The 26,406-nt window shown below is 37.0% G+C and overlaps 2 protein-coding genes and 1 long non-coding RNA gene across 4 annotated transcripts; 1 reads left to right on the top strand and 2 right to left on the bottom strand.

Annotated features, from left to right (window-relative positions):
* Positions 1-22,666, bottom strand: LOC127858267 (RNA polymerase II-associated protein 3-like). 2 transcript variants are annotated; one of them, XM_052395267.1, is made up of 10 exons: positions 22,414-22,666; positions 16,332-16,460; positions 14,307-14,426; positions 13,712-13,839; positions 10,968-11,160; positions 7,545-7,652; positions 6,082-6,633; positions 4,648-4,745; positions 648-742; positions 1-236 (listed from the first exon to the last, which is right to left on the bottom strand). In XM_052395267.1, the coding sequence occupies exons 1-10, from the start codon at positions 22,576-22,578 to the stop codon at positions 145-147; spliced, it is 1,680 nt and encodes a 559-aa protein (XP_052251227.1). In that variant the 5' UTR covers positions 22,579-22,666; the 3' UTR covers positions 1-144. The 2 variants fall into 2 exon arrangements, with proteins under 2 accessions (XP_052251227.1, XP_052251220.1); XM_052395260.1 differs by lacking the exons at positions 1-236; positions 648-742 and adding exons at positions 2,846-3,081; positions 3,493-3,587 and having other exon boundaries at positions 22,414-22,665.
* Positions 18,131-19,277, top strand: LOC127858282 (uncharacterized). Its single transcript, XR_008038842.1, has 2 exons — positions 18,131-18,345; positions 18,507-19,277. It is a non-coding gene; the product is annotated as an uncharacterized LOC127858282 (long non-coding RNA).
* Positions 22,667-24,080: 1,414 nt separating the features above from the next.
* LOC127867532 (3-beta-hydroxysteroid-Delta(8),Delta(7)-isomerase-like) lies at positions 24,081-25,860 on the bottom strand. The gene is made up of 3 exons (XM_052408784.1): positions 25,508-25,860; positions 25,127-25,163; positions 24,081-24,701 (listed from the first exon to the last, which is right to left on the bottom strand). The coding sequence occupies exons 1-3, from the start codon at positions 25,791-25,793 to the stop codon at positions 24,326-24,328; spliced, it is 699 nt and encodes a 232-aa protein (XP_052264744.1). The 5' UTR covers positions 25,794-25,860; the 3' UTR covers positions 24,081-24,325.
* Between the last annotated feature and the right edge of the window lie 546 nt (positions 25,861-26,406).

The following is a 26,406-nucleotide window of genomic DNA, read 5'->3' as shown; positions in this document are numbered from 1 at the left end:
ATATCAAATACAATCGGCAAGTGTCCTCCCTGATATGCTTGAGCACATGTTGAAGGCTAATCTGGGACAACACTTTACGCACATGCATTCAGACCATTCACAACCCAGCTCATATACACCATGTAATTCCACATCTGCAAGGCATCATCTGACTTCATATTTCACCGCTAGCGTGTCTATATCTGTCGCACTGTGTTCACCGATTTCCCGCAGATGGATAAAGATGGTCTTCAAAACTGTAAAGAAAAAATGTACGATGTCTGACCATAAGAATTAATTTTATTCACGTGCGTGTTTGTGAGTCAATTACATGTATTTTATAATATGGTAAAGTTATGCATTCATCATTGGTAAACATTTCTTTGAAGTCTTGTATTGCATACGTTTTATAAATGGCCAAATGTGTGATGCTACCTTGTTGTTCTGGGCTGGATATGAACATGACATAAATAGGCTATGAGTAAGGTTTAATTACTTGTCTTTGCTGAACATGAAAATATCATAACTATGCAATGTGCGGGGTTCCATTACTTTTGTTTGTGGACATGAACATGACATAACTAGGATATGTGTGAGGCTACCATGCTTGTCTTCAATCAACACAGACATGATATATCTATGATATCTATGCAATTGTGTGACCCTACCTTGTTTGTCTTTGCCTGACATAAACATGACAATCATGGAGAATCTGTTGACATCAGCGAGGTGTTTCAGGCACAGGTAGCAGTCCACACGATCCCTGCAATGGTTAAAAACACACAATACTGCAAACATGTGAATAAGATGTCTGCCCAATTAAGCCCTCGTCAAAATTTATAGTTTTGCAAAGAAGACCTCATTGAAAAGGATATTTCGGCCAACCAAACCCCCATACAAATCAATAGTTAAGCCAAGCAAGCCCTTATCATAATAAATAGTTTTACAAAGCAGCTGTCATCCAAATTAATAGGTTGGCAAATCAATCACTCAGCAAAACTAGCAGTTTGTAGCAACCCCCAATTGTTTAATGATTTCTTTGCAGCAATCACATATGTTTCAAGCCCACATATATACACCGGCAATCTGAGGAAATCTTGTTACAAATATACCACTGCTGAGCTATCTGGCTTGTGGTTATTTTGACAACAGGACTAGTTGAAGTATTCAACATACATGACTATGCAAGCTATATTGAAAATAAAGCAATGTTCAAAATAAGTAGAAACATGATGTTGTGTTTTATCAACACAGATGCATCTGATTGGTTTAAGCCAGTCCTTTAAATTGTCAAATTTATGTCACATTCAAAGTAAAATTACATGATATGGGTGGATCAAATGGGCAACAACAGTTACTGTAAGTTCATGTATTCTGGTACTAGACGAAGCAAATAAAGTTCTTGACATCGTATGAGCTGACATTAAGTTCAATCGCTTCATTATTCTGCAATAATTGATACAAGGGAATACAATATTAGTTTAAACCTATTTATTTTAGTTTGATTGCATTGAAAGCCTCAGACTTAAAGCGGTGGTGTAGTGGATGAGGTGTCCGTCCGCCTAACGATCGGGATTCGCTCCCTACTCGGGGAGCGTTCTCATTATCTCCTCCATAGACACAAAGTACTGGTTCTTCCCAGAAAACGGACTCGATAATATCCCTCTGCCTATAATGCTCCAAGGGCGCTTGGCAGTATATATAGATAGATAGCATTCGGCGTCCAAATTTTGAACCATAAAAAATGGACTCTGCAGCGTTCCAAATTTTAACACTTAAAATGTTGATGCCGAATGTTTTAGTTTTTCAAAACAGGAAGTTCGTGATTTAAATAAGTCAGCATATGTTTGCTTTTTACTTTTTCATATACAATCATATATGAATTATTCGGAAAATTAAAATGTGTGTGTGGGGGGGGGGGATCCGAGGAGGGGGCAAGGATAATTATAAGTTTTTAGGCTTTATGTGTGTAAGTATTGTTTAACATTTAATGTAAATGGTAATGGGCGAAAAGTGCTGCAATATTTGATCTATCTCAGCATCAAGTACCGATGAGGCCACCATTCTTCATGTACACAAACAGGTTAATAACACAACGAATGCTGGTAGCCCGTGTCTCTGCAAACACCGCATTAGTTTTCCATGTGGCCAAGTCTCTTATTTATGAAGCCTTAGCTTGGGTAAGCTAATACTGAATAGGCCCCAGTCTATGTATTACTCAGAATTATGCAGTACCATCAAAACACTGATTAATATGCTAATGTGAAGAATATTTTATTCCAGAAACATTATAAGACACAAATACAACCCCAAAAAGCGTGTGAGCACGTTATTCATGTACTGTACACGCCAGAATTCAGACAGACATCATATGTACATGAAAGTAAATGTTCTGCTGATCACAACAGAAGTAGAATATTAAATGTTTCACTGTAATGGACTCTTTCCACCAACTGACTTATAATTAACATTTTCTCAATGAATCATGTACATAACACAAGTATTTATAAACCACACGCTCAACAAGTGAATGCCACGAAATGCATGTCAATCTCATCACGAACATTGATATAAAGAATCTGTATTTATCACCATTATGATAAAATGGGACAACAGATAAGCAACTTTCAGACTTAATGGTTCATGTTCATGAATGGATTGTTTCACAAATACATGTATATATTTCATGGTCATCAATCGTAACTGTCAGCCTTGTGTTTTCATATGGGCCTCGTTCTGCGAAAGCTGGGCTTAATGCATGTACATAAAGTGTTGTCCAAGATTAGCCTGTGCAGTTCCCACAGGATACTGACATCACTCTCTGCCTTTAGGGCATGTTCTTTTAGCAAAGATTTCCTATAATGAAATATCAAATACAATCGGCAAGTGTCCTCCCTGATATGCTTGAGCACATGTTGAAGGCTAATCTGGGACAACACTTTACGCACATGCATTCAGACCATTCACAACCCAGCTCATATACACCATGTAATTCCACATCTGCAAGGCATCATCTGACTTCATATTTCACCGCTAGCGTGTCTATATCTGTCGCACTGTGTTCACCGATTTCCCGCAGATGGATAAAGATGGTCTTCAAAACTGTAAAGAAAAAATGTACGATGTCTGACCATAAGAATTAATTTTATTCACGTGAGTGTTTGTGAGTCAATTACATGTATTTTATAATATGGTAAAGTTATGCATTCATCATTGGTAAACATTTCTTTGAAGTCTTGTATTGCATACGTTTTATAAATGGCCAAATGTGTGATGCTACCTTGTTGTTCTGGGCTGGATATGAAAATGACATAAATAGGCTATGAGTAAGGTTTAATTACTTGTCTTTGCTGAACATGAAAATATCATAACTATGCAATGTGCGGGGTTCCATTACTTTTGTTTGTGGACATGAACATGACATAACTAGGATATGTGTGAGGCTACCATGCTTGTCTTCAATCAACACAGACATGATATATCTATGATATCTATGCAATTGTGTGACCCTACCTTGTTTGTCTTTGCCTGACATAAACATGACAATCATGGAGAATCTGTTGACATCAGCGAGGTGTTTCAGGCACAGGTAGCAGTCCACACGATCCCTGCAATGGTTAAAAACACACAATACTGCAAACATGTGAATAAGATGTCTGCCCAATTAAGCCCTCGTCAAAATTTATAGTTTTGCAAAGAAGACCTCATTGAAAAGGATATTTCGGCCAACCAAACCCCCATACAAATCATTAGTTAAGCCAAGCAAGCCCTCATCATAATAAATAGTTTTACAAAGCAGCTGTCATCCAAATTAATAGGTTGGCAAATCAATCACTCAGCAAAACTAGCAGTTTGTAGCAAACCCCAATTGTTTAATGATTTCTTTGCAGCAATCACATATGTTTCAAGCCCACATATATACACCGGCAATCTGAGGAAATCTTGTTACAAATATACCACTGCTGAGCTATCTGGCTTGTGGTTATTTTGACAACAGGACTAGTTGAAGTATTCAACATACGGTACATGACTATGCAAGCTATATTGAAAATAAAGCAATGTTCAAAATAAGTAGAAACATGATGTTGTGTTTTATCAACACAGATGCATCTGATTGGTTTAAGCCAGTCCTTTAAATTGTCAAATTTATGTCACATTCAAAGTAAAATTACATGATATGGGTGGATCAAATGGGCAACAACAGTTACTGTAAGTTCATGTATTCTGGTACTAGACGAAGCAAATAAAGTTCTTGACATCGTATGAGCTGACATTAAGTTCAATCGCTTCATTATTCTGCAATAATTGATACAAGGGAATACAATATTAGTTTAAACCTATTTATTTTAGTTTGATTGCATTGAAAGCCTCAGACTTATAGAAACACTCTCGAGTCAGTTTCCTGGGCCTATAACCAGAACTTGATGTCTTTGGGCAAGATCTAGAGAACGCTCCCCGAGTGGGGATCAAACCCGTGACCTCCCGATCGCTAGACAGACACCTTATCCATTACACCACAGTGACCTCTAAATAAATTATTAAAGAGGCTAAATAAATGTTATGAATAGTTTTGGTTACATTAAGGGATTGTTTTTAGATTTTTAAGATTTGTTGAATTTTTTCATCATGCAGCTATTGTTCTGCATATTACAAATGTTTTCCCAGTACCTGATATAGCACCCTTGCAGTACATTCAGAATGGTGACCAGTACATCTGCATCCAGGAACTGACCAAACAGAGTCCTATAGTCAGCTGGAGGTATTCTCTGAAACATGGACAATAGTGCAGAATTACATTCCAGGCAATAGCTTATTCATGTATAAATAAAGAGTTGGAAACAACAAGAAATATTATTTTTACACAGAAAAAAGAACAAGAGCTTGGCCACAACTTTAACTGATACCCGAGCGCAGCTTTACCATCTATGTTCAATGGAACATAACTCAGTTATTACAGTGGAAGAAAAAAGCGTTTAGCACATATACACTTCAATGTGACAAATTTGAAGATTCAGTTTAACTGCTTGTGAAATGTGGAGGTAGGTAGCTTAAAATACAATACTTTCTTTAGAAAAAGCAACCAACCCACAATCAGCCTCAATATACCATCTCTTTGCATGAGTAAAATTGTATGATGTCTTAAGGTTCTAGGGTGTTAATGAGTTAGTATGAGCTTGATTTTTGTTGTAGTAATGTGATACAGCACAAACTATGTCTGTAACGACTGCTTATGTTTCAAAACTATGTCGTAGACATGCTTCTTGGGTTGTCATTCACCAAAACACCTCATATAACTAATTGTATTTAGAAACAGAAATTTCAGGGTGTGGGCCTAATGAATCCTTATTTATCTTAAAAGTTTAACAGAAATCACACAATTTTGTATTTCAAATAATTTCATTTGTCACAGAAATATGGACAGTAGGTTTGTTTATATATTAACAAGCAAATACGTTGAATTGATATTCCCCGACAATATGATTCTGGACACTCAAACAAAGTTGCAATAAAATCAGTCAAAGCACTTCCAAGATATGGCTCCTGACTCACAATAAAACATTTTTTTGAGATACAAAGGGCCATAACTCTGTTATTAACAGATGGTGTACAATGCCATTTTGCGTGCATCATCCTATTATACATATACATACTCAAACCAAGTTTCAATGAAATCCGCCAAAGCACTTCCAAGATATGACAACGGACGGACAGACGGACAGACAATGCCAAAACAATATCCCTCCGCCTATGGCGGGGGATAATAAAAAGGGCCAACATTGCCATTAATTGCTCTTTAAGTAACCACAAGTTATAAATTGTTTAATTAATTTAAGCAATATGAATATGTTTCTCAATTGTTAATATCTGTACAATTCTCTCTTAAATATTTCCGTTGGCAAACAATAACATCACTTACCTCGCCAAGGTTGAAATGCTCAATAAAGGCTGATGTGTGCAAAATTATTGAAATGTCAATAGGCCCAACATTTCTACATAAACATAAATAATTAATATTTTCAATAATTAAATTTTATTTTATTTTGTCATACAAAAATACTCACTTACCGGTATACAATATCCATAAAACTATACGCTGCCTACCTTAAAATACTGGTAGAACTGCTCTTTGTCACGTTTCAGATGTCTATAATCTGCCTGGAACTGCACCGAGGTTGTAGGCACAGAAGTTGCAATCTGGCTTTTAGGAACCGAACTTGACTTGGATGAAGATTGCTTAGACACACATGAAACATCTGGTGTTGAGCTCACATCGTTCAGTGATCTGTTGTCTTTAACTAATCCATCGGTTTTCTCTGCAGCATGTATGTTTGTATTAGCTGCTAAATTATTTATGTTACTTGTGCAACTGGAAACTGTCTCTGGACTTTCAGATACATCCCATTTGTTTTCAACAACAGACTGAGTTTCAGTCTTCACTTGAACACTAGCACCTTTAGAGTCTGACCTGTACGACGCCATATTTGCAATATCTGCAGGTGAGTTAACAGCAAACTTTTGAAAGTCCATTGTCTCCTTTTCCACCAAGTCTCTCGTTTTCTGACTCTTTCCCTCTAGTGTCTTTGCGCTGGCTGCCTTTCCTTCATGAGCATCCTCAAAGCCAACTTCCTCTATCTCAATCCTTCGGAGTGGTTTCTGAAACCAAAAACAACAGTCACATGACGAGGATTTTCTTTACCCCTATTAGTATTCTTATCTGACCAGTGTCATGTATTATTGAGTCTTATGCCATATGCTGCCAGCACTCAGCTACTTCCCTTACTTTTCATGAGACCCCGAAACCTTTTTTCTTTTTGCCAATTTGCAGACTGGTCTGAACAGAAGCTATATTTAAATATGGAACCACAATAGAATGTTAAATACCCATTGAAACCAGTGGTTTCTGAGGAAAGAATTTGTTTTTTTGGTATATTGCAATGATATATATAATTTGACACTCGGGATGTGGTCGTTTTATGACAAATGGTGAAAGCTTCTTGATGAAATTAAGTAGAGGGCCTATATACAATATTACATATGAAACAGAACACATCTGGACGTTGGAAATAAAGTACTGTATATAGTAACAATATTAATATTACAGAAATTTTAAGTTTAAAACAGGGCATAGTTTGTGTAATTTTTAAACATTGCACAATATCATAAGGTAAAATGTTTGCAAGTTTGAATGTTGAACGTTGATAAGTGTATGAAAATGCCTGCAGACAAGTTTGAGTATACATGTACATTTAGGCAGACAATCATTCATGGTGATTCCAGCATAATCAAAGTATGTTTTTTTTAAAGGGGTATAAATATTTTCTGCAAATCAGGCATATTTAAAAGTTTATTTCTGTGTATAATCAACTCGCATTTAAAATAATATTTGTTAATCAACATACAGAATTGTCCAACAGTGTTTTTCTTTTTGGTTCAAATTTTGGGCCTGTAGCAGGTATATTAAGTATATAGTTTAACTATTAGTTATAGACTTATAGTATAAAGTTAGTTTTATGGACAAGCACTTCATGACAACTGTAACAGTGTCGCTCTTCATGTAATGTTACCTGAGAGCGCTGGCCTGGTGGTTTGGTGATGGCTTTCACAATACCAGATGGCCTGGCCTGACTGTCGTCTGCTGTCGACTGAGATACCATCTGCTGCTTGGCCAACTCCTGAATAACATACAGTGGAAAAAGGGTTACGTTCGAAATTTATCAAAAAACAATTTGGTGCTCAGTTTTAATAAATTTCTATAAAATATAAGACTTCAGAGAAATAACTAAGAATACAAAAATTTCAAGAGAAAAAATAAATAGAAAATTACATAACAGAAATGTGTTGAACGCTTTAATGCATTTTTGTGGAAATTAAAACCTTTGACCAAAAGTAAAATATGAACATTAAAAAAACATATACAAATCTACTGCACATGTTTTCTTTAGTAATAGTTAAGTGGTAAGAACAAAGTTATAACAAGAGCTGTCAGAAGACAGCGCGCTCGACTCTTGAGCGCTTGACAGTATAATGGGGAAATTGTTCATATTCAATAAGGTCAAGGTAATATAGTCATATTCTAACTGGATAAGGACCATAATTGAAACATATTGATCGCCTATGTTTTAAAGTAGTGGTACATTATAGACGATTCTGAGTTCATGTATATTTTCAACAATCTATTGAACATTTGTTAAGATATAAAACAAACTAATAAGATTATATTTCAAATTTGATAGCAATAACTTGGGTGTGATGGTTGGACGGTCTTTCAAAAGAAAAATCATCAAAAATAAATATTTGTGTTTTTTTAACATGATTAAAAAAAATTTATTATTTTTTTGTGTTTGTGTGTGGGAGGAGAGGGGGAATAATGTGGATGTGTGGAAGTTTATTAGATGATATTTCAAAAATAAGAAAAAAAAAGGAAAAACAAGAGCTGTAACCATAGGATGACTTATGCCCCCTATAAACACTATAGAAGTTATGAGCTTTTTTCGAAACCTAAACATAGATTTCGAAACGGACTCTAAGTTCGAGGTCAAGGTCACAGGGGTCAAATTTTGTGTGCATATGGAAAGGCCTTGTCCATATACACATGCATACCAAATATGAAGATTATATCACAAGGGACATAGAAGAAATGAGCATTTTTCGAAACCTAAACGCAGATTTTGAAACCTAAACACGGACCCTTAGTTCAACGTCAAGGTCACAGGGGTCAAACTTTTGTGCGTATGGAAAGGCCTTGTCCATATACACATGCATACCAAATATGAAGGTTATATCTAAAGGGACATAGAAGTTATGAGCATTTTTCGAAACTTAACACAGATTTCGAAACCTTAACGCGGACCCTAAGTTCAACATCAAGGTCACAGGGGATAAAATTTTTGTGCGTATGGAAAGGCTTTGTCCATATAGTATATACACATGCATACCAAATATGAAGGTTACATCTCAAGGGACATAGAAGTTATGAGCATTTTTCGAAACCTAAACGCAAAGTGTGACGGAAAGACGGACAGACAGACGGACAGACAGTCCGATCACTATATGCCCTCCTACCGGGGGCATAAAAAAAATAATTTTGGGATGGTTTGGGTGGAGTCCATTGTGGTATGTCAGGTAAGTTTTTTAAGTGTTGTAAGAGCTGTGTTTGACCTTGACCTTGAAGGATGACCTTGACTTAAACCTTTCACCACTCAAAATGTGCAGCTCTATGAGATACACATGCATGCCAAATATCAAGTTGCTATCTTCAATATTGCAAAATTTGACCTTTGACCTCGAAGGATGACCTTGACCTTTCACCACACAAAATGTGCAGCTCCATGAGATACGCATGCGTGCCAACTATCAAGTTGCTATTTTCAATGTTAAAAGTTTCGGACGGACAAACGCCATATATTTGACCTTTAACCTTGAAGGACAACCTTGACCTTACACCACTCAAAATGTGCAGCTCTATGAGATACACATCCATGCCAAATATCAAGTTGCTATCTTCAAGATTGCAAAAATTATGGCCAATGTTTAAGTTTTTGGACGGACGCACAGACTGACTGACAGTTCAACTGCTACTGGGGGCATAAAAAAGGAAAAAAAAAAAAAAAAATTTTTTGGGGGGGGGTTCTGGGGTGGAGCCTGGGGGATCGTTTGGGTGGAGTCCATTGTGGTATGTCAGGTAAGCGTTATTTAGTCAAAGTATGAATCAAATCTGATCCTAAACAAGGGCTGTTTGTAAAACATGCATGCCCTCCATATGGGCTGTCAGTTGTAGTGGCAGCCATTGTGTGAATACGTTTTTTGTCACTGTGACCTTGACCTTTGACCTAATCAATAGGGGTCATCTGCAAATCATGATAAATGTACCTATGAAGTTTCATGATCCTAGGGCTAAGTATTCTTGAGTTATCACCCAGAAACCATTTTACTGTTTCGAGTCACTGTGACCTTGACCTTTGACCTAGTGACCTGAAAATCAATAGGGGTCATCTGCCAGTCATGATCAATGTACCTATGAAGTTTCATGATCCTAGGCCTAAGCGTTCTTGAGTTATCATCCGGAAACCATCTAGTGGACGGACATACGGACCAACATGTGCAAAACAATATACCCCTTTTCTTCGAAGGGGGGCATAATAAAGAAGTTATGGCAATTTAAGCAAAACTGATTTATTTGACCTTGAGATTCAAGGTCATTCAAAGGTCAAGGTCAAATTCAACTTGCCAGGTACAGTACCCTCATGATAGTAAGAAAGAATTTGAAGTTTGAAAGCAATAGTCTTGATACTTTAGAAGTACAGTGCATTTTAACACAAAATTTAACAAAATATTCAAAGTAACTAAGTCAAAAAAAGGCCATAATTCCATCAAAATGCAAACCAGAGTTATGCAACTTGTCCTGTTCAGTCCCCTTATGATAGTAAGCGAGTGTTCCAAGTCTGAAAGCAATAGCTTTGATACTTTCGGAGTAAAATGGACCAAAACACAAAACTTAACCAAATTTTCAATTTTCTAAGTATAAAAGGGGCCATAATTCTGTCAAAATTCCAGTCAGAGTTACATAACTTTGCCTGCACAGTCCCCTTATGATAGTTAGTAAGTGTAGCAAGTATTAAAGCAATAGCTTTGATACTTTCGGAATAAAGTGGACCTAAACACAAAACTTAACCAATTTTCTAAGTATAAAACGGGGCATAATTCTAAAAATAATGCTGACAGAGTTATGCAACTTGACTTGACATACACAATTGTCTTGTTGCCATAAAGAAGTATTCCAAGTTTGAGTTAATTATCTTTGATAGTGTTAAAGTTATTTGACTTTATAAAAAACTTTAACCAACAGCGACGCCGACGCCGGGGTGAGTAGTATAGCTCTCATTTTTCTTCGAAAAGTCAAGCTAAAAAGCAATTATTTTATGTGTCACAGAATGCAGACTTGAAATGGTCACATTCAAATTATAAAGTGACTGCCCTCAGTACTGAACCTTTTCAATCAACTCGATGTCAGATTTGGCCTGTTTGTTCTGAGGTTCGAGCTGCAGTACTCTCTCATAGTCCCTTCTAGCCTCCTCATATTTGTTTAAGCCCAGCCTGGCTGTCCCACGACGTAGGTAGGCCTTCGTGTACAGAGGGTCAAGAGTCAGCGCTATAGAGCAGTCCAGCTCAGCGGCTGCAAACCTGCAAGTATAAGTGTTAATTCACTCAAGAATATACAACCTTATTCATCACAAACACTGCTTAATTATGACTCTCCACTAAGAAAGTTTTCATCCCCTTTGTCTGTATTGATATAGACATATCCATTGTACCCACAGTTAAGCTTGAAATCATCTGCTTAAGTATTTAAAATTGTGTAAAAGACAGAATCCCCAGACCAGTCTTTAACCCGGTGTTGATTAAAAGCACTGAGGCTTACCTAATGCTGCACATATATATTGGGAATTTATGCTTACATCAAAAGTGTTGTTGGTTCAGCTAAAAATTAGTCTACGTCTATGATAAAGAAATGTATTTTTGCATTTTTTGTTCTAAGCGATCACTATCCATTTTATGCTTGACTTAATATACATGTCAGAATTAAGAATAAATTTTCTGCTTCAAACCAGTACTTGATGTCTGTAAAAATATTTCTATAGAAATGAGTAAAGACTAAATGCGGAAGTCGTCCACTCACAAGTCATCCATTGATCCATGCAGTAACCATACCAGATTATCCAGATATCAATGTACTTCACCACCTAGCCTGAATACTTAAAATAGGCTGCTGCTAGCAATAACATTCGCTCAGCCACTGCAAACTTTAAGTAATAGATTTGAAATTAAGTTTAATATGCTTTCTTTTTCATTAAAAAAAATTAAATCCAAGGTGTTTTAATAAGCTTGTCCTGTTTAAACTCATCCTTATTCAACATTATCCTAGCTCTCTATTTATGTTTATGTCGAACTACAAGTAACATATGATATGTGAATATTTTTATTCCATAACCAAGCCTTTGGGATTCAACTGATACGTATATCCTCCCTGTTGAACCAAACCTGTGGGATTCAACTGATACGTATATCCTCCCTGTTGAACACAGCAAGCCTGTGGGATTCAACTGATACATATATCCTCCCTGTTGAACCAAGCCTGTGGGATTTAACTGATACGTATATCCTCCCTGTTGAACACAGCAAGCCTGTGGGATTCAACTGATACATATATCCTCCCTGTTGAACACAGCAAGCCTGTGGGATTCAACTGATACGTATATCCTCCCTGTTGAACACAGCAAACCTGTGGGATTCAACTGATACGTGTATCCTCCCTGTTGAACACAGCAAGCCTGTGGGATTCAACTGATACATATATCCTCCCTGTTGAACACAGCAAGCCTGTGGGATTCAACTGATACGTATATCCTCCCTGTTGAACACAGCAAGCCTGTGGGATTCAACTGATACGTATATCCTCCCTGTTGAACACAGCAAACCTGTGGGATTCAACTGATACGTATATCCTCCCTGTTGAACACAGCAAGCCCGTGGGATTCAACTGATACGTATATCCTCCCTGTTGAACACAGCAAGCCTGTGGGATTCAACTGATACGTATATCCTCCCTGTTGAACACAGCAAGCCCGTGGGATTCAACTGATATGTATATCCTCCCTGTTGAACACAGCAAACCTGTGGGATTCAACTGATACGTATATCCTCCCTGTTGAACACAGCAAGCCTGTGGGATTCAACTGATACGTATATCCTCCCTGTTGAACACAGCAAGCCTGTGGAATTCAACTGATACGTATATCCTCCCTGTTGAACACAGCAAGCCCGTGGGATTCAACTGATACGTATATCCTCCCTGTTGAACACAGCAAGCCCGTGGGATTCAACTGATACGTATATCCTCCCTGTTGAACACAGCAAGCCTGTGGAATTCAACTGATACGTATATCCTCCCTATTGAACACAGCAAGCCTGTGGGATTCAACTGATACGTATATCCTCCCTGTTGAACACAGCAAACCTGTGGGATTCAACTGATACGTATATCCTCCCTGTTGAACACAGCAAGCCCGTGGGATTCAACTGATACGTATATCCTCCCTGTTGAACACAGCAAGCCTGTGGGATTCAACTGATACGTATATCCTCCCTGTTGAACACAGCAAACCTGTGGGATTCAACTGATACGTATATCCTCCCTGTTGAACACAGCAAACCTGTGGGATTCAACTGATACGTATATCCTCCCTGTTGAACACAGCAAGCCTGTGGGATTCAACTGATACGTATATCCTCCCTGTTGAACACAGCAAGCCTGTGGAATTCAACTGATACGTATATCCTCCCTGTTGAACACAGCAAGCCCGTGGGATTCAACTGATACGTATATCCTCCCTGTTGAACACAGCAAGCCCGTGGGATTCAACTGATACGTATATCCTCCCTGTTGAACACAGCAAGCCTGTGGAATTCAACTGATACGTATATCCTCCCTATTGAACACAGCAAGCCTGTGGGATTCAACTGATACGTATATCCTCCCTGTTGAACACAGCAAGCCTGTGGGATTCAACCGATACGTATATCCTCCCTGTTGAACACAGCAAGCCCGTGGGATTCAACTGATACATATATCCTCCCTGTTGAACACAGCAAACACAAGGCTAATCTGAGATGACACTTCACACATATATGCATTAAAATCCATTTTCCCAGAGCACAGCCTATATGTACTTACTTGTCCTGTTTGAGCAAGGCCATGGCCCTGTTTGCAGGCAGCAAGGGGTTGGTAGGGTCAAGGTCAGCCCCTCTGGTGTAGCACTCTATCGCCATAGAGTAGTCTCCCTTCTTGAAGTACTCATTGCCCTGTGAATATCAAGGCTTAAAAAAATAAACTACATGCTGTTCTTAAAAGATGAGCTCATATTGTGAAATTAGCTTTCCTGAAAAGCAAACAAGATCTTTATCTCTATTGACTGAAAACTGTTTGCAGACGTTTTTGCCTGTTATAAAATACTTGTTATGAATGGAGTACACAATAAAGTGCATGTGTCCTAATTAACTCAAAAGTAATATTCAATTACTGTTTTTCCTCGATATAAAGCATGCACCGGAAAATGATACCATACCTTATATGATATTCTGAACATTTTCCTCAATTACAAAGTATTTTTTTTTAATGAGACAAAATGTCAATCCACAAAAGACCCTTAAAGGATAAAAAATGTGCTTTATTCACCTTTGGTTGCTTACAAGCATCTACCACAATTAAAATCAGTTACTATTGACCACTAGTTACTGATGAATGTGTGAGCCTTGAATGTAGCCCTCACTTTATCTTTCTCCAGGACAGCAGCCTGTTTCTTCCTCTCAGTCTCCCACTCCTCGTCCGTCTCATACTCCTCCTCTGAGGATGATGGTTCATTTTCGTCAAGATTTTCACATGCTTTGTCCTAGTGAATATAACATATCATATTATCAAAACATGTTTTCATGAACATTTAAACCGCTCTATCAAGGTTCTTGTTCAATCTTTTTTTATTTGAACCCTCAATCTACCCTTTCCTAAGAGTTGGTATTCTACTCCTCAGAACTCGCAACCTCCTAGGGACACAGTGACCTGTATCAGCTGAGAACAATACACAACCATGTTATAAATCAGTGCTCTAAAATATTGCTTTTAATTAAAAATTCAGATGAGGACCAGGGTACCGATTTATTAAGCAACTTACGCAAGTCTAAGACTTACACACATATTTTAAAATTATTAAATTTTATTTATTTCAGATTGACCCAAATCAATTTTTACTTGCAATGTAACATTATTTTATGAATTTCATTAAAACATACCCTATGTCAATGTAGCAATACTTTTAAGGAACTATACTGAATTTAAAATATGTGCGTTAGTCTACGAATTGCGTAAGTAGCTTAGTAAAACGGTACCCAGGATTTTATGGTAGACAAATACACTGGGTGTTATGGAAAGAACAGACATTCCTTTAACTACGCCTTCAACTAAAGTCTTAAATTAAGTACAAACAAGAGGGCCAAAAGCCCTGGGGCGCTCACCCCAAATCCGCAAAAACTGAACTGACCTTATCTGCTTTAATAAGGTTTGATGTGACTTCTAAAAACTTATCTAACCCTAAAGACAGAGATTTAATTTTGGTCTAGACATTATAGGAACAAATGTTTTGACCAAGTTTGGAAAATAGGCAACAAAGTTGGCCCCTAATTGGCAGTTTTGAAATTATCAAATATAAGTCTCATATACATATTTTTTTATCATGTCATACAATTATTAAACTGCATCCCCTGGCAGCCATGGATTTTACTGGAGAATTTTCAAACTCATCTAATGAATTATTATCATAAGAATCAGAAAAAATGTATCTTAACAAGGGCTGTTTGTAAAACATGCATGCCCCCCATATGGGCTGTCAGTTGTAGTGGCAGCCATTGTGTGAATATTGTATTTGTGACCTTGACTTTTAACCTAGTGACCTTAAAATCAATAGGGGTCATCTGCCAGTCATGATCAATGTACCTATGAAGTTTCACAATCCTATGCCTTATTATCCTTGAGTTATCATCTGGAAACCATTTTACTGTTTCGAGTCACTGTGACCTTGACCTTTGACCTAGTGACCTGAAAATGAATAGGGGTCATCTGCCAGTCATGATCAATCTACCCATGAAGTTTCATGATGCTAGGCATAAGCGCTCTTGAGTTATCATCCGGAAACCATTTTACTATATCGAGTCACTGGGACCTTGACCTTTGACCTAGTGACCTGAAAATCAATAGGGGTCATCTGCCAGTCATGATCAATGTACCTATGAAGTTTCATGATCCTAGGCCTAAGCATTCTTGAGTTATCATCCAGAAACCATTTTACTATTTCGAGTCACTGTGACCTTGACCTTTGACCAAGTGACCTGAAAATCAATAGGGGTCATGATCAATGTACCTATGAAGTTTCATGATCCTAGGCCTAAGCGTTCTTGAGTTATCATCCAGAAACCATCTGGTGGAAGGACCAACGGATGGACCGACAGACGGACTGACAATATACCCCCTCTTCTTCAAAGAGGGGCATAATAAAACTGAATAGAAAAAAACAACAACTCAGCTTTTAAAATCTGATGCAGGGCAAACTGGACCATGCAGATGCAATATAAAGATAAGACTTTTTTTATTATATCATATGTATAGGAATTTAAGGTGCAGCAAATCTGACAAACACTGATCAATTTGTTGTGGCCTAAGGTGAACATAAAATAAATGAAATCAATACTTCAAATTGTTGGGTATTGAGATCAAGTACAAAATGTCCATTCCACAAGTGACTCACCACATCAAACTTATCCCAGGACCTGTAGTCATAGGCGCTGATACGCTTTGGTTTGGCTTCACCCTTTTTCTTCTTTACTTTCTTCTTTAGTTTCTTCTTCTCTAAGCTGTTTCTTACTGGAGGCAGTATCTAAAAGTAGGGAAGTAAATGAAAAAAAAATGCAAAACAACATTATATTCTTTGTATGATGATATTCCTTCAATAGCTCCATGTTTATCAATATCTAGTCATCACAAAGTTGTTTGGGGGAAAGGTCACAGCAGTTGGCCAGTAATTAGCAATTCGAGCAAGCAATCCCTAATTCTTATCTAAATAACTCAAGGCCAAGAAAATGTTTCAAGCCAGCCTGTGGGCATGTGCTCATTTCCGTCAGTGGATTGTGGAGGGAGGACGGTTTTAGCTGTTTCCCAATGCTCAGAGTGGTGCAAAATTCACATACCTTCTTACCATGCAGAGTAACAAGCTTAGGGAGCTTAGGATTTGATTCACTTAAAAAAATTCAATTCTGGACAAGCTTTTTGATAATTTGCCACAATTTTGGTTTTCAAATATCCTTCAGTGACCAAATACCTGTGTATATTAAGAAAACAAGTTTCAGAACATCTCAACTAATGCAACAACAAACTCTAATTGAAAATAAAAGTGCTGTGTTTACACTTGTGCCGTCGTCTGCTTCACAATGCAGAGTATGTGGACATTTCTTGAAAGGGACCAAATGATATTAAAATGAATGGAATATAGATAAATTTGGATAATTTTAATTTAATATAAAGTTATACATGTTTTTTTGCCTCATTTTTGTTGTATTTGTCTTTAAATCATAGTATGGGTTGTTAAACCAAATACTCAGAGCACCTGCGTGTGCCAACGCTCGGCTGTGGGTGCAGTTTTGAATAAATGAAAGATTGTCAGAAGAAAAGCACTTAGATTTTAGAGCCTATATTAAAGTTTTATATTAGAGGTCAGAGTGACCTTGACCTTTGACCTAGTGACCCAAAAAAATGGGTGTGGCGTGTAGAACTGATGAAGGTGCATCTATATACAATGTATGAAGTTTCAAAGTTGTAGGTGGAAGCACTTTGATTTTTGAGCATATGTTAAAGTTTTATATAAGAGGTCACAGTGACCTTCACCTTTGACCTAGTGACCCAAAAAAATGGGTGTGGCATGTAGAACTGATGAAGGTGCATCTATATATAAAGTTTCAAAGTTGTAGGTGGAAGCACTTTGATTTTTGAGCCTATGTTAAAGTTTTATATTAGAGGTCACAGTGACCTTAACCTTTGACCTAGTGACCTATAAATGGGTGAGGCATGTAGAACTCATCAAGGTGCATCTACATATGAACTTTCAAAGTTGTAGATTGTAGGTGGATGCATTTTGATTTTAGAGCATAATATTATGTAAAAGTTTTATATTAAAGGTCACAGTGACCTTGACCTTGGACCTAGTGACCCAAAAATGGGTGTGGCGTGTAGAACTCATCAAGGTGCAGGTAGATATGAAGTTTCAAAGTTGTAGGTGGAAGCACTTTGATTTTAGAGCCAATACTAAGGTTTAAGCACAGCGGACAGCAGACGGCGGATGACAAGCTGGCTATGACAATATCTTTGGTTTTCTCCGAAAACAGCCGAGCTAATAAAATGTCCAAAAGCTAAATAAATTAAGGTTTCTTAAAGATATTGGTCAAGGACAGTGTGCTTGAGCTTTTATTGCAACATGGTTTAAATTGAATAACCCTATACATCAAAGAGCTGCACATGTTATCAGGGTCGTTCAAACAAGTAATAAAGAGCTGCGCCATGAGCGCATGATACGCCCGTCGTTCGCCAATGAAGTAGTAAGGTAATAAATAACCCTTTGAATCATTTTTTTACTTCAGTTTATTTGTATTTGAATACATGGTTTATTTTATAAGAACATGAGCATGGAGCGCCGTCTCCTTGACATTCAACAAAGTCCCATAACTGTGGAACAACAATTCAGAATTCCGTCAAAAACGAAAGGGGATCAGGTTTTATCAATATTAAGATTGTGTTGAAATTTGAAAAAAATCCATCGAAGGATATTTGAGCTACGGTAGGACATTCAATGAAATAACGAAATTTTGACGAACAAAGTCCCATAACTCTGGAACAACAATTCAGAATTCCGTCAAAAACGAAAGGGTATCAGGGTTTATCAATATTAAGATTGTGTTGAAATTTGAAAAAAATCCATCGAAGGATATTTGAGCTACGGTAGGACATTCAATGAAATAACGAAATTTTGACGAACAAAGTCCCATAACTCTGGAACGACAATTCAGAATTCCGTCAAAAACGAAAGGGGATCAGGGTTTATCAATATTAAGATTGTGTTGAAATTTGAAAAAAATCCATCGAAGGATATTTGAGCTACAGTAGGACATTCAATGAAATCACGAAATTTTGACGAACAAAGTCCCATAACTCTGGAACGACAATTCAGAATTCCGTCAAAAACGAAAGGGGATCAGGGTTTATCAATATTAAGATTGTGTTGAAATTTGAAAAAAATCCATCGAAGGATATTTGAGCTACAGTAGGACATTCAATGAAATCACGAAATTTTGACGAACAAAGTCCCATAACTCTGGAACGACAATTCAGAATTCCGTCAAAAACGAAAGGGGATCAGGGTTTATCAATATTAAGATTGTGTTGAAATTTGAAAAAAATCCATCGAAGGATATTTGAGCTACAGTAGGACATTCAATGAAATCACGAAATTTTGACGAACAAAGTCCCATAACTCTGGAACGACAATTCAGAATTCCGTCAAAAACGAAAGGGGATCAGGGTTTATCAATATTAAGATTGTGTTAAAATTTGAAGAAAATCTGTCAAAGGATATTTGACGTAGCGTACGACATTAACAGACGGACAGACGGACGCGGGGTATACCATAATACGTCCCGTCATAGACGGGCGTATAAAAAGCATATGATAGGCATCTAACATTAACATGCAAAGATTGTGACTTTTTCGGCGTATGTTTATCCCAGGTTTTCAGCTTACATGTCCTTTACATAACGCCACAAGACCCAAATAAAAACACTGCATTAATTCCATCGGCTGATTTGAGCATAATCCCTGGAATATTAGCAACATCACCGCGTCTTTGTAACACTGGTGTAGGGACATGCAGACTAATCTCTGCATGTTCATAACACAGAATTACTTTCAAGATATTAAATAAAACAAAGTTTTGGGAAATAAATTAATGAAAACCTCAGTAAATGGCATTTGTCTTATATTGTGAGACAAAACCACCATAATAGTAGTGTCCATGATAGAAGGGGATCGTTTAATTATATATCAACACATGTATCAGTCTGTCTGAACATACATTATTTTTTTGCAAGCCAGAATATGGTACTGACATTAGCCAGATTGCTATAAATAACACAGTGTGACTTAAATTTCAATTGGAAAGTATTGTGGTTAAATGTTTCATTTACTAGATGCAATGAGATTTTTAAAGACCTGCGTCATGCAATAATAGGTCTAAATCTCTAATGCAATATGCTGCCAGCGTAGCTCCAGTCCAGCCTCAGAATCCGCACAGTCTTGTCAGGATGCGCCTTCTGAGGAGCACAGTCAGGAGTTACCATGAAACTTGGGATGCTTTTTATAGGAGGCATGTAGCCCATGACCAGATTGGGCATGTGCACAAGATCAACTTAAGCTAGGCTGGCGGCATATGCTATAATACCAATTTTTGCATGACACAGAATGATGACACAGTGTCATTTGAATGTAAGGAAAGTAACAGCGTCTTTATCAACTATCAACATACCATATGTTTTGATGACTAAGAAATAAATTCATGATAAGTAATGCGAGTACACATATGATGTGATCTCCCAAAGTAAAATGTATATCTACAAACACTATCATGTAGTTTAATATATGTGTATTTCATACCAAACATTACATGCAGTGGATATGTGACTGTTACGTGAAAAAAAAACCACAACAAGTCTTAAACCTTTGTTTTTTATGTAATAACTGAAAACAACTTAACATGGGGCAAAATTGTCACAAAACCAGGTTTTCAATTTGAAAAAAAAGTCTGATAAAGGGAGACAATTCAAAATGTGCATTTTTACCCCCCTTTTGTAAGATTCAATCTATTTTTACTCGTTGCAACCTTGATTTCAATTTAAAAAAAAAGTCTGACAAAGGGAGAAAACTAAAAATGTGCATTGTTAGATGTTCATAGTTACCCCCCTTGTTTCAAAATCCATCTATTTTTAGTGGTGGCAACCTTGACCTTGGAGATATCGACGTAATTCTTTCGCGTGACACCCCGTCCAATGAAGGTGAACAAATGTGCCAAATGATTTTAAAATCTAAATATGAACGACATAGTTATGGCCCAGACAAGCTCATTTATGGCCATTTTTTACCTTTAAACTCAAATTGTTACCTTGACCTTGGATATATCGACGTAATTCTTTCGGGCGACACACCGTCCAATGATGGTGAACAAATGTGCCAAATGATTTTAAAATCTCACAAAGAACGACAAAGTTATGGCCCGGACAAGCTTCAGACATTCCCAAAAGTGCCGGACCGTAGGACCTGACCGACGTTTTTAAGAAAGGTCAGATTGAAAATGCTATGTTGCCTGTCCGAATGTCCGGTAAATGATAAAAGATCAGAAGGTTATTTATTTCATAGAATTAAAATCTGAAAATAAAAGAAATATGAACATTAAAAATTGCGTCGTATTTCTGTTTACATGCATGAAATGTTTCTGCGCATGCGCAACGGACACTTCCGAGTAAACATTGTCAATAGTTGTTACGGTTAAACGAAACACGTTCTGCAACACAGATCGTTGTATTCGGGGGCATTAACAGTTTGTTCTCGATTAAATTTAAGCTTAGTAGTGCGTTTTTATTGGTTTATATATCTTTGTGGCCAGTTTATTGAAATGTGTAGTATAATTCTGAGTTATCATGTCATTTCGCGACCGGGAAATAGTTTTCAATGAAATTTCGTAATACCGATAATTGCTTAGTGATGTTAAAACTTAGTCTGTTCATTATGTTATTGATATCCAGCATGTGTTCTGTTGTTTTAGGTATATAATTGATTGCTTACAAGTAATCAATGTGATTCTTGTGTAAAAATAATTTATTCACAATCTTTAGTCATTGTCATAGTCCCTTAAAACTAGTTCTTCTTGAATGCTCTGAGCTTTTATAAGTACATACGTACATCCCAGCGACCCGGAGGGTCAATAGCTGGGAGTTGTATTATTGCAACTACCTTAAAACTATCAGCAGTGCTTTTTTCTTAATGTGGGGAAAAGTAAAGGCCTGGCTTCAATTAAAAGAGGAAATATCAACAAAACTGAGAATGGGGGAAATTATTTCCAAGGTAAACTTAACATTTTGGAAATTTGCATGATTTTAATGAAAAAAAAGTTGGGGGAAGGGGCTTTTCTCTTAGGGAAAGCGACCTATATAAGAAGCGGCCTATATAAGGCCCCTGCTAAATAAGGAAAAGCCCTGATTAGTATCAAAAAACTTTTGTTTCAACAGCAATTTGCACACCAGTATACAATAATTGAATTTTCAATCCAGAAATTGCTTTATTTTAAACTATTTTTTTTGGTTTTAATATTTTTTCTTTACAATATTGCAAGTGTTTGTGATTTGTTAGTGTTAAGTGTTGTGTTGCTTTTTTACATTTCATTTTTCCAATAATTATAATGTCAATATATTTGAGTTGGTGATATGATGTTTCGGTCCTATGAAGCTCAGTCTGGTCCTGCAAGTTTTTTAAGTCCACCGGACCGAATGTCCTGTGGACCAAAAATACTTTTGGGAATGTCTGAAGCTTGTTCTGCCCGCCCGCCGACTTTCACCAATCTAATAACCAGTTTTTTCCTTCAGAAAATCTTGTTAAAAAATCTATCTTAATTAAAGTCAGAATTTACGCTGAATATCTTTTTTTATAAAGATATTTCTTGTTATTTTTTTTTATCTCCCAGTCATATCACTTATTGGATCAAGTTTATGTTCAACCTTATAAGTACATCATTTAACCTCATCTTGCGATTTTCCTTTCTCCTTGAGCGACTTCTCCTTGTCTTTTATTTCTGATTCCCAGCTTTCCAAGTCCTTCAGAAAACTCTGTAACTCTTGGTTGTTTTGTTTCATCTGGTATTGGAGGTTCAACATTTTCTCCTCGTGTGGCGAGATTTTCGACATTTTGGTTATTATATTGGTTTACAATTTGCAATAGTTTTTCAGTTTACTTTGTCAAATACTCAATAATTATTTGTTTTGGACTAAATCACCATGAGAAACTTCTAGTCGGTCAGGTTGATGGGCGCAGACATGTTGGAAACAAGAAAGTATCACACCGCATAAGAATTAAGGCTACATCACACCATGTTAATTTACAGAGATAAAGAGTGAAAAGCACGGTGTACTCGCTCATCATAATGGTTGTCCTTGTTCTTTTCACACACCGATCATGCAAATTAGTTTCGTGGTTCTCTTACTCAATAAAGTGTACAGAAGTGGTTTCCTTAAAGTATTCCAATCCTCGGACTCCACTGCATTAGGCAACACAATTAGCTGCCATAAAAAAAAGAGTTATAGAAGGGTTAAGCGCTCGTGTTTGTTACTGTTCAATTTCCTTGCCTTAATTCTTAATAAAACTACTTGCACAGTAAACTTATGATGTACTAGAAAATACTTGAGCCACACTTACCGTGACCCACCGATCTTTCTGTTACATTGAGGACATGTGACGTTTCATTAGCATACCTAAATTCTTAGCATAGATTATATAAAAACTTTAACGTACTGGGCATACATTTCGACGCCTCTCTTATTAAGTAAAATTAAGAAATTCTGAGACACATTATGGATATTTTTCCACGAGGGACATTTTAATCATCATAAAAATACAACTTTATTGCAGTTATGATATGTTGAAGTTGATACACATTTCTAGAGGACATTCATTAGTGTCGACTTTATTATCGGCAGTGTAACACCAGGAATTCATAACTTTGGTCGTTTGTATGAATATAATGTAAATTAAGAAAATTATTTTTGCATGGAAATATGGAAACTTGATCTAGTACACGTGTTAATGCCAAGCCGCGAAGTGCGTGGGGTTACATGGACACCCTGTGTCGGTCCGTAAGTATCCCGTAATATGTCCGTGACTCGAATGCCTGCTCAAAGTTAAGGACAAATTTTGAGGTTAAACACCAGCATTCAAGACTCCGTTTCACCGTTGTCCGCTCCACATCTCATTTAAAGTATCTTCACGAAACTTGCCTTTAATCTATAGGTTATTGTGATGATGTGTAAGAACATAAATCAGTCACGCTTGTAAATGGTCAAGGTCACATTTGAATTTCAAAAACGTATGTATATAGGATCCATGTAGTGGATACTTAATACATCATAAATCATATACATGCACCATTTTCATTAAACTTGGCTCAAATTGTTGATAGGGGGTGCAGATTGCGTTAGTTAGTGATGATGCTTATGCTGTTCATGTCTTTAAAACGTTCATCATAACAAGATTGTAATGAACATATGAAGCAATGAAGTCGTGATATTTCATGTCACTACCATTTGAGTCAACAAAATCAATAAACATACAAATTCAAAATAACGCTTCGAAATTACCTAATCAGCGGATCTCAACGCACCGTTTATTTGTTGTCTACGACTCGAATGTCCAGGAGTTTCATTATTTTTATTGTGTAAATGTTTCACATGTATTTAAACAAAAACACGAAAATGACACAATTACATATCATTAACTGACGATTCGATGAAATGAAAAGTACACACACGCATACACATTAAACTTACACAAAAATAATATGCACACAAAATAAATGCAACACTCATGCTTAGAGTTTTGGTATATGAAACAAATGGCACAAGTACATGTATTCTTTTGCATAGCATAATGCGCATAATATCAACGTCGTTTCTTGCTAACAATCTTCCGACTTTTGACCTCTAAGCCATCGTCGGCTTTATATTGCGCACGCCAGAGGTTTCGTGCGGCGTCCAATATATTAATCGATGGTACGATTATCCAAATGATGTTAAGGAAGAAGAAGTAGAACCAGAAATGGAGTGGGTGCCACATTTCGCTATGTTTGAAGCCTTCAAGCCACTCGGTGGAGAAGTAGAGGGTGTCCCCGTAGAGCTGGCAAATCGACACCGCCAGTTGAAACACGTGCCGGAAGCCGTACATGGCGGGAAAGTAAAACGAGGCTGCCGTTAACAGACACAAAGGACCGTCCACCCACGCCGTTATGGATTCCATGGCGACCATGCACGTGTCATCACTGAAAATGACGTACCGGTAAAGCATTTCTTATCGCGATGTATTTTCCGTGTAATAATTTAAAATCATTTAACCTATAAATCGCGGCATTTTGGAATGGTTTATCTCGAAGTACACTGTATACATAAAATGTATTTTGCCCGAGGAATTTGCTAAAGCCTGATACAGTTTTTATATAAAAATTGTGTTAATGACCATTCTTTTGTAAATCGTTTGCAATTAAGAAATAACAAAACTTTCGCTTTGATGCATTTTTTTACTGCTTCAAATTTTTCAAATCATTTGTTAACAGATAAATATGTCGGGACACCCCGATTCTTAAATCGTGTTCAACCAACATTATTAAGTTTTTGATTTTGTAAGTTGACGGTAAAATACTAGTATAAGATAATATTCCTCGGGTTGATCATGACGATCACGACTTACTGTACATATCGGCTGTCACCGTTTCCATACTCTTTCCCTGAAAATAGAGTCAAAGACTACAGTATGTCAAGAGAGTGATATGAGGACATGGTCGGAGTCGGCGCTGGAGCCTAGTGTCGATCACGCACGAAAAACGTGTATAGTAGGATGACTAGAACTTAGAAGGCTAGGTATGCTAGTGTTCGATGCAGAATTTGCCATTAACAGAACAGGAAATAACGTTTAAACTGAATGGTCTGGTCATTTGGTTACTGTATGTATTTCGTAAAAGTAATACAATAAATACGCATTGAAGTTATTTAGCGCATTTATGGCATACATGTATATACACATATAATATTGACAGTTAACATCTGCACAATACATGTGTATTTCACTTACACATCTGAGCTAAGTATGTGTCCTCGCCCGCCAGTGTCGAGTTGTAAAGGCTGTAATACCCCTCCAGAATCAGGTGGATAAGACCGGACGTAACGAACCAGCATATTTTAACTCTAACACCGATTGATTTTCCTCGCGTTATTATCCAAAGAACTACTTGTAGAACCGCCACAAAACCGAAGAAAACGCCTAATATATGTCCTAAGCTATTAATGTTCGGTTTGTAATGCGGAAGTTTAAGATCTCTAGGTAGGTAGGGATGCTTTGTAACATTTGCACCCTCCATTTCAGATGAGTAGGTCGCTCACTACTACAGTATGACAACAATGTACATGTCCTGCATGATCCGATTTTCTACATGTGTGCAACACGCTTCACTAACTTGTCAGGGTGGTGAACTATCCAACGCGAGCTGCAAGTTACATGGATATCCTGCTATTTAGGGATTTGAAAAATTTGCGAAAAACGTTAACTGTTTTGCATTTTGTTCGTGTATTCCATTTTATTGCAAAAAATAGTAACCGCATAACAAATAACATTTACTCTCAACCACAAACTGTCGCTACATTTATCATTCCGTTTAAGTTCCAGCATGTAATTAGATAAAGATTATTTGAACGTGTCTAAACAATAATATCTTTACATATTAACTTATTTTTAGTGGATTTTTAGCACAGGGGATCGGGCTTCTTTAAGATCATGTAATTACTACGCAAGACAATAATGTATGCATTGTAATTATGCTGTTCGTTGTAAGGTACATGTCCGTGCGTTGAGAACGAGTTTAAATGGCCAGTATCAACAAACAAGTCGCGGTAATGTTTGGTCAATAAAATGTTCAAACATGATTTTATAATACATTTTGAGTTTGAGTGCATGAGTCAAAATAGCTGTTCTTG

This window comes from Dreissena polymorpha, chromosome 1 (genome assembly GCF_020536995.1).
Source record: "Dreissena polymorpha isolate Duluth1 chromosome 1, UMN_Dpol_1.0, whole genome shotgun sequence".
NCBI lineage: Eukaryota > Metazoa > Mollusca > Bivalvia > Myida > Dreissenidae > Dreissena > Dreissena polymorpha.
The sequence above is the reverse complement of the archived record's forward strand: the minus strand, read 5'-3'. Positions and strand labels throughout refer to the sequence as shown.

Coding starts and splice junctions, on each gene's coding strand:
- LOC127858267 (XM_052395267.1), bottom strand. CDS start 22,578: ATGTCGAAAATCTCGCCACACGAGGAGAAAATGTTGAACCTCCAATAC. Junction 14,427..16,331: donor CCTGGGATAAGTTTGATGTG/GTGAGTCACTTG, acceptor TATATTCACTAG/GACAAAGCATGTGAAAATCT. Junction 13,840..14,306: donor CTGTCCTGGAGAAAGATAAA/GTGAGGGCTACA, acceptor TGATATTCACAG/GGCAATGAGTACTTCAAGAA.
- LOC127867532 (XM_052408784.1), bottom strand. CDS start 25,793: ATGGAGGGTGCAAATGTTACAAAGCATCCCTACCTACCTAGAGATCTT. Junction 25,164..25,507: donor CACATACTTAGCTCAGATGT/GTAAGTGAAATA, acceptor CTCTATTTTCAG/GGAAAGAGTATGGAAACGGT. Junction 24,702..25,126: donor GGTGACAGCCGATATGTACA/GTAAGTCGTGAT, acceptor CGTCATTTTCAG/TGATGACACGTGCATGGTCG.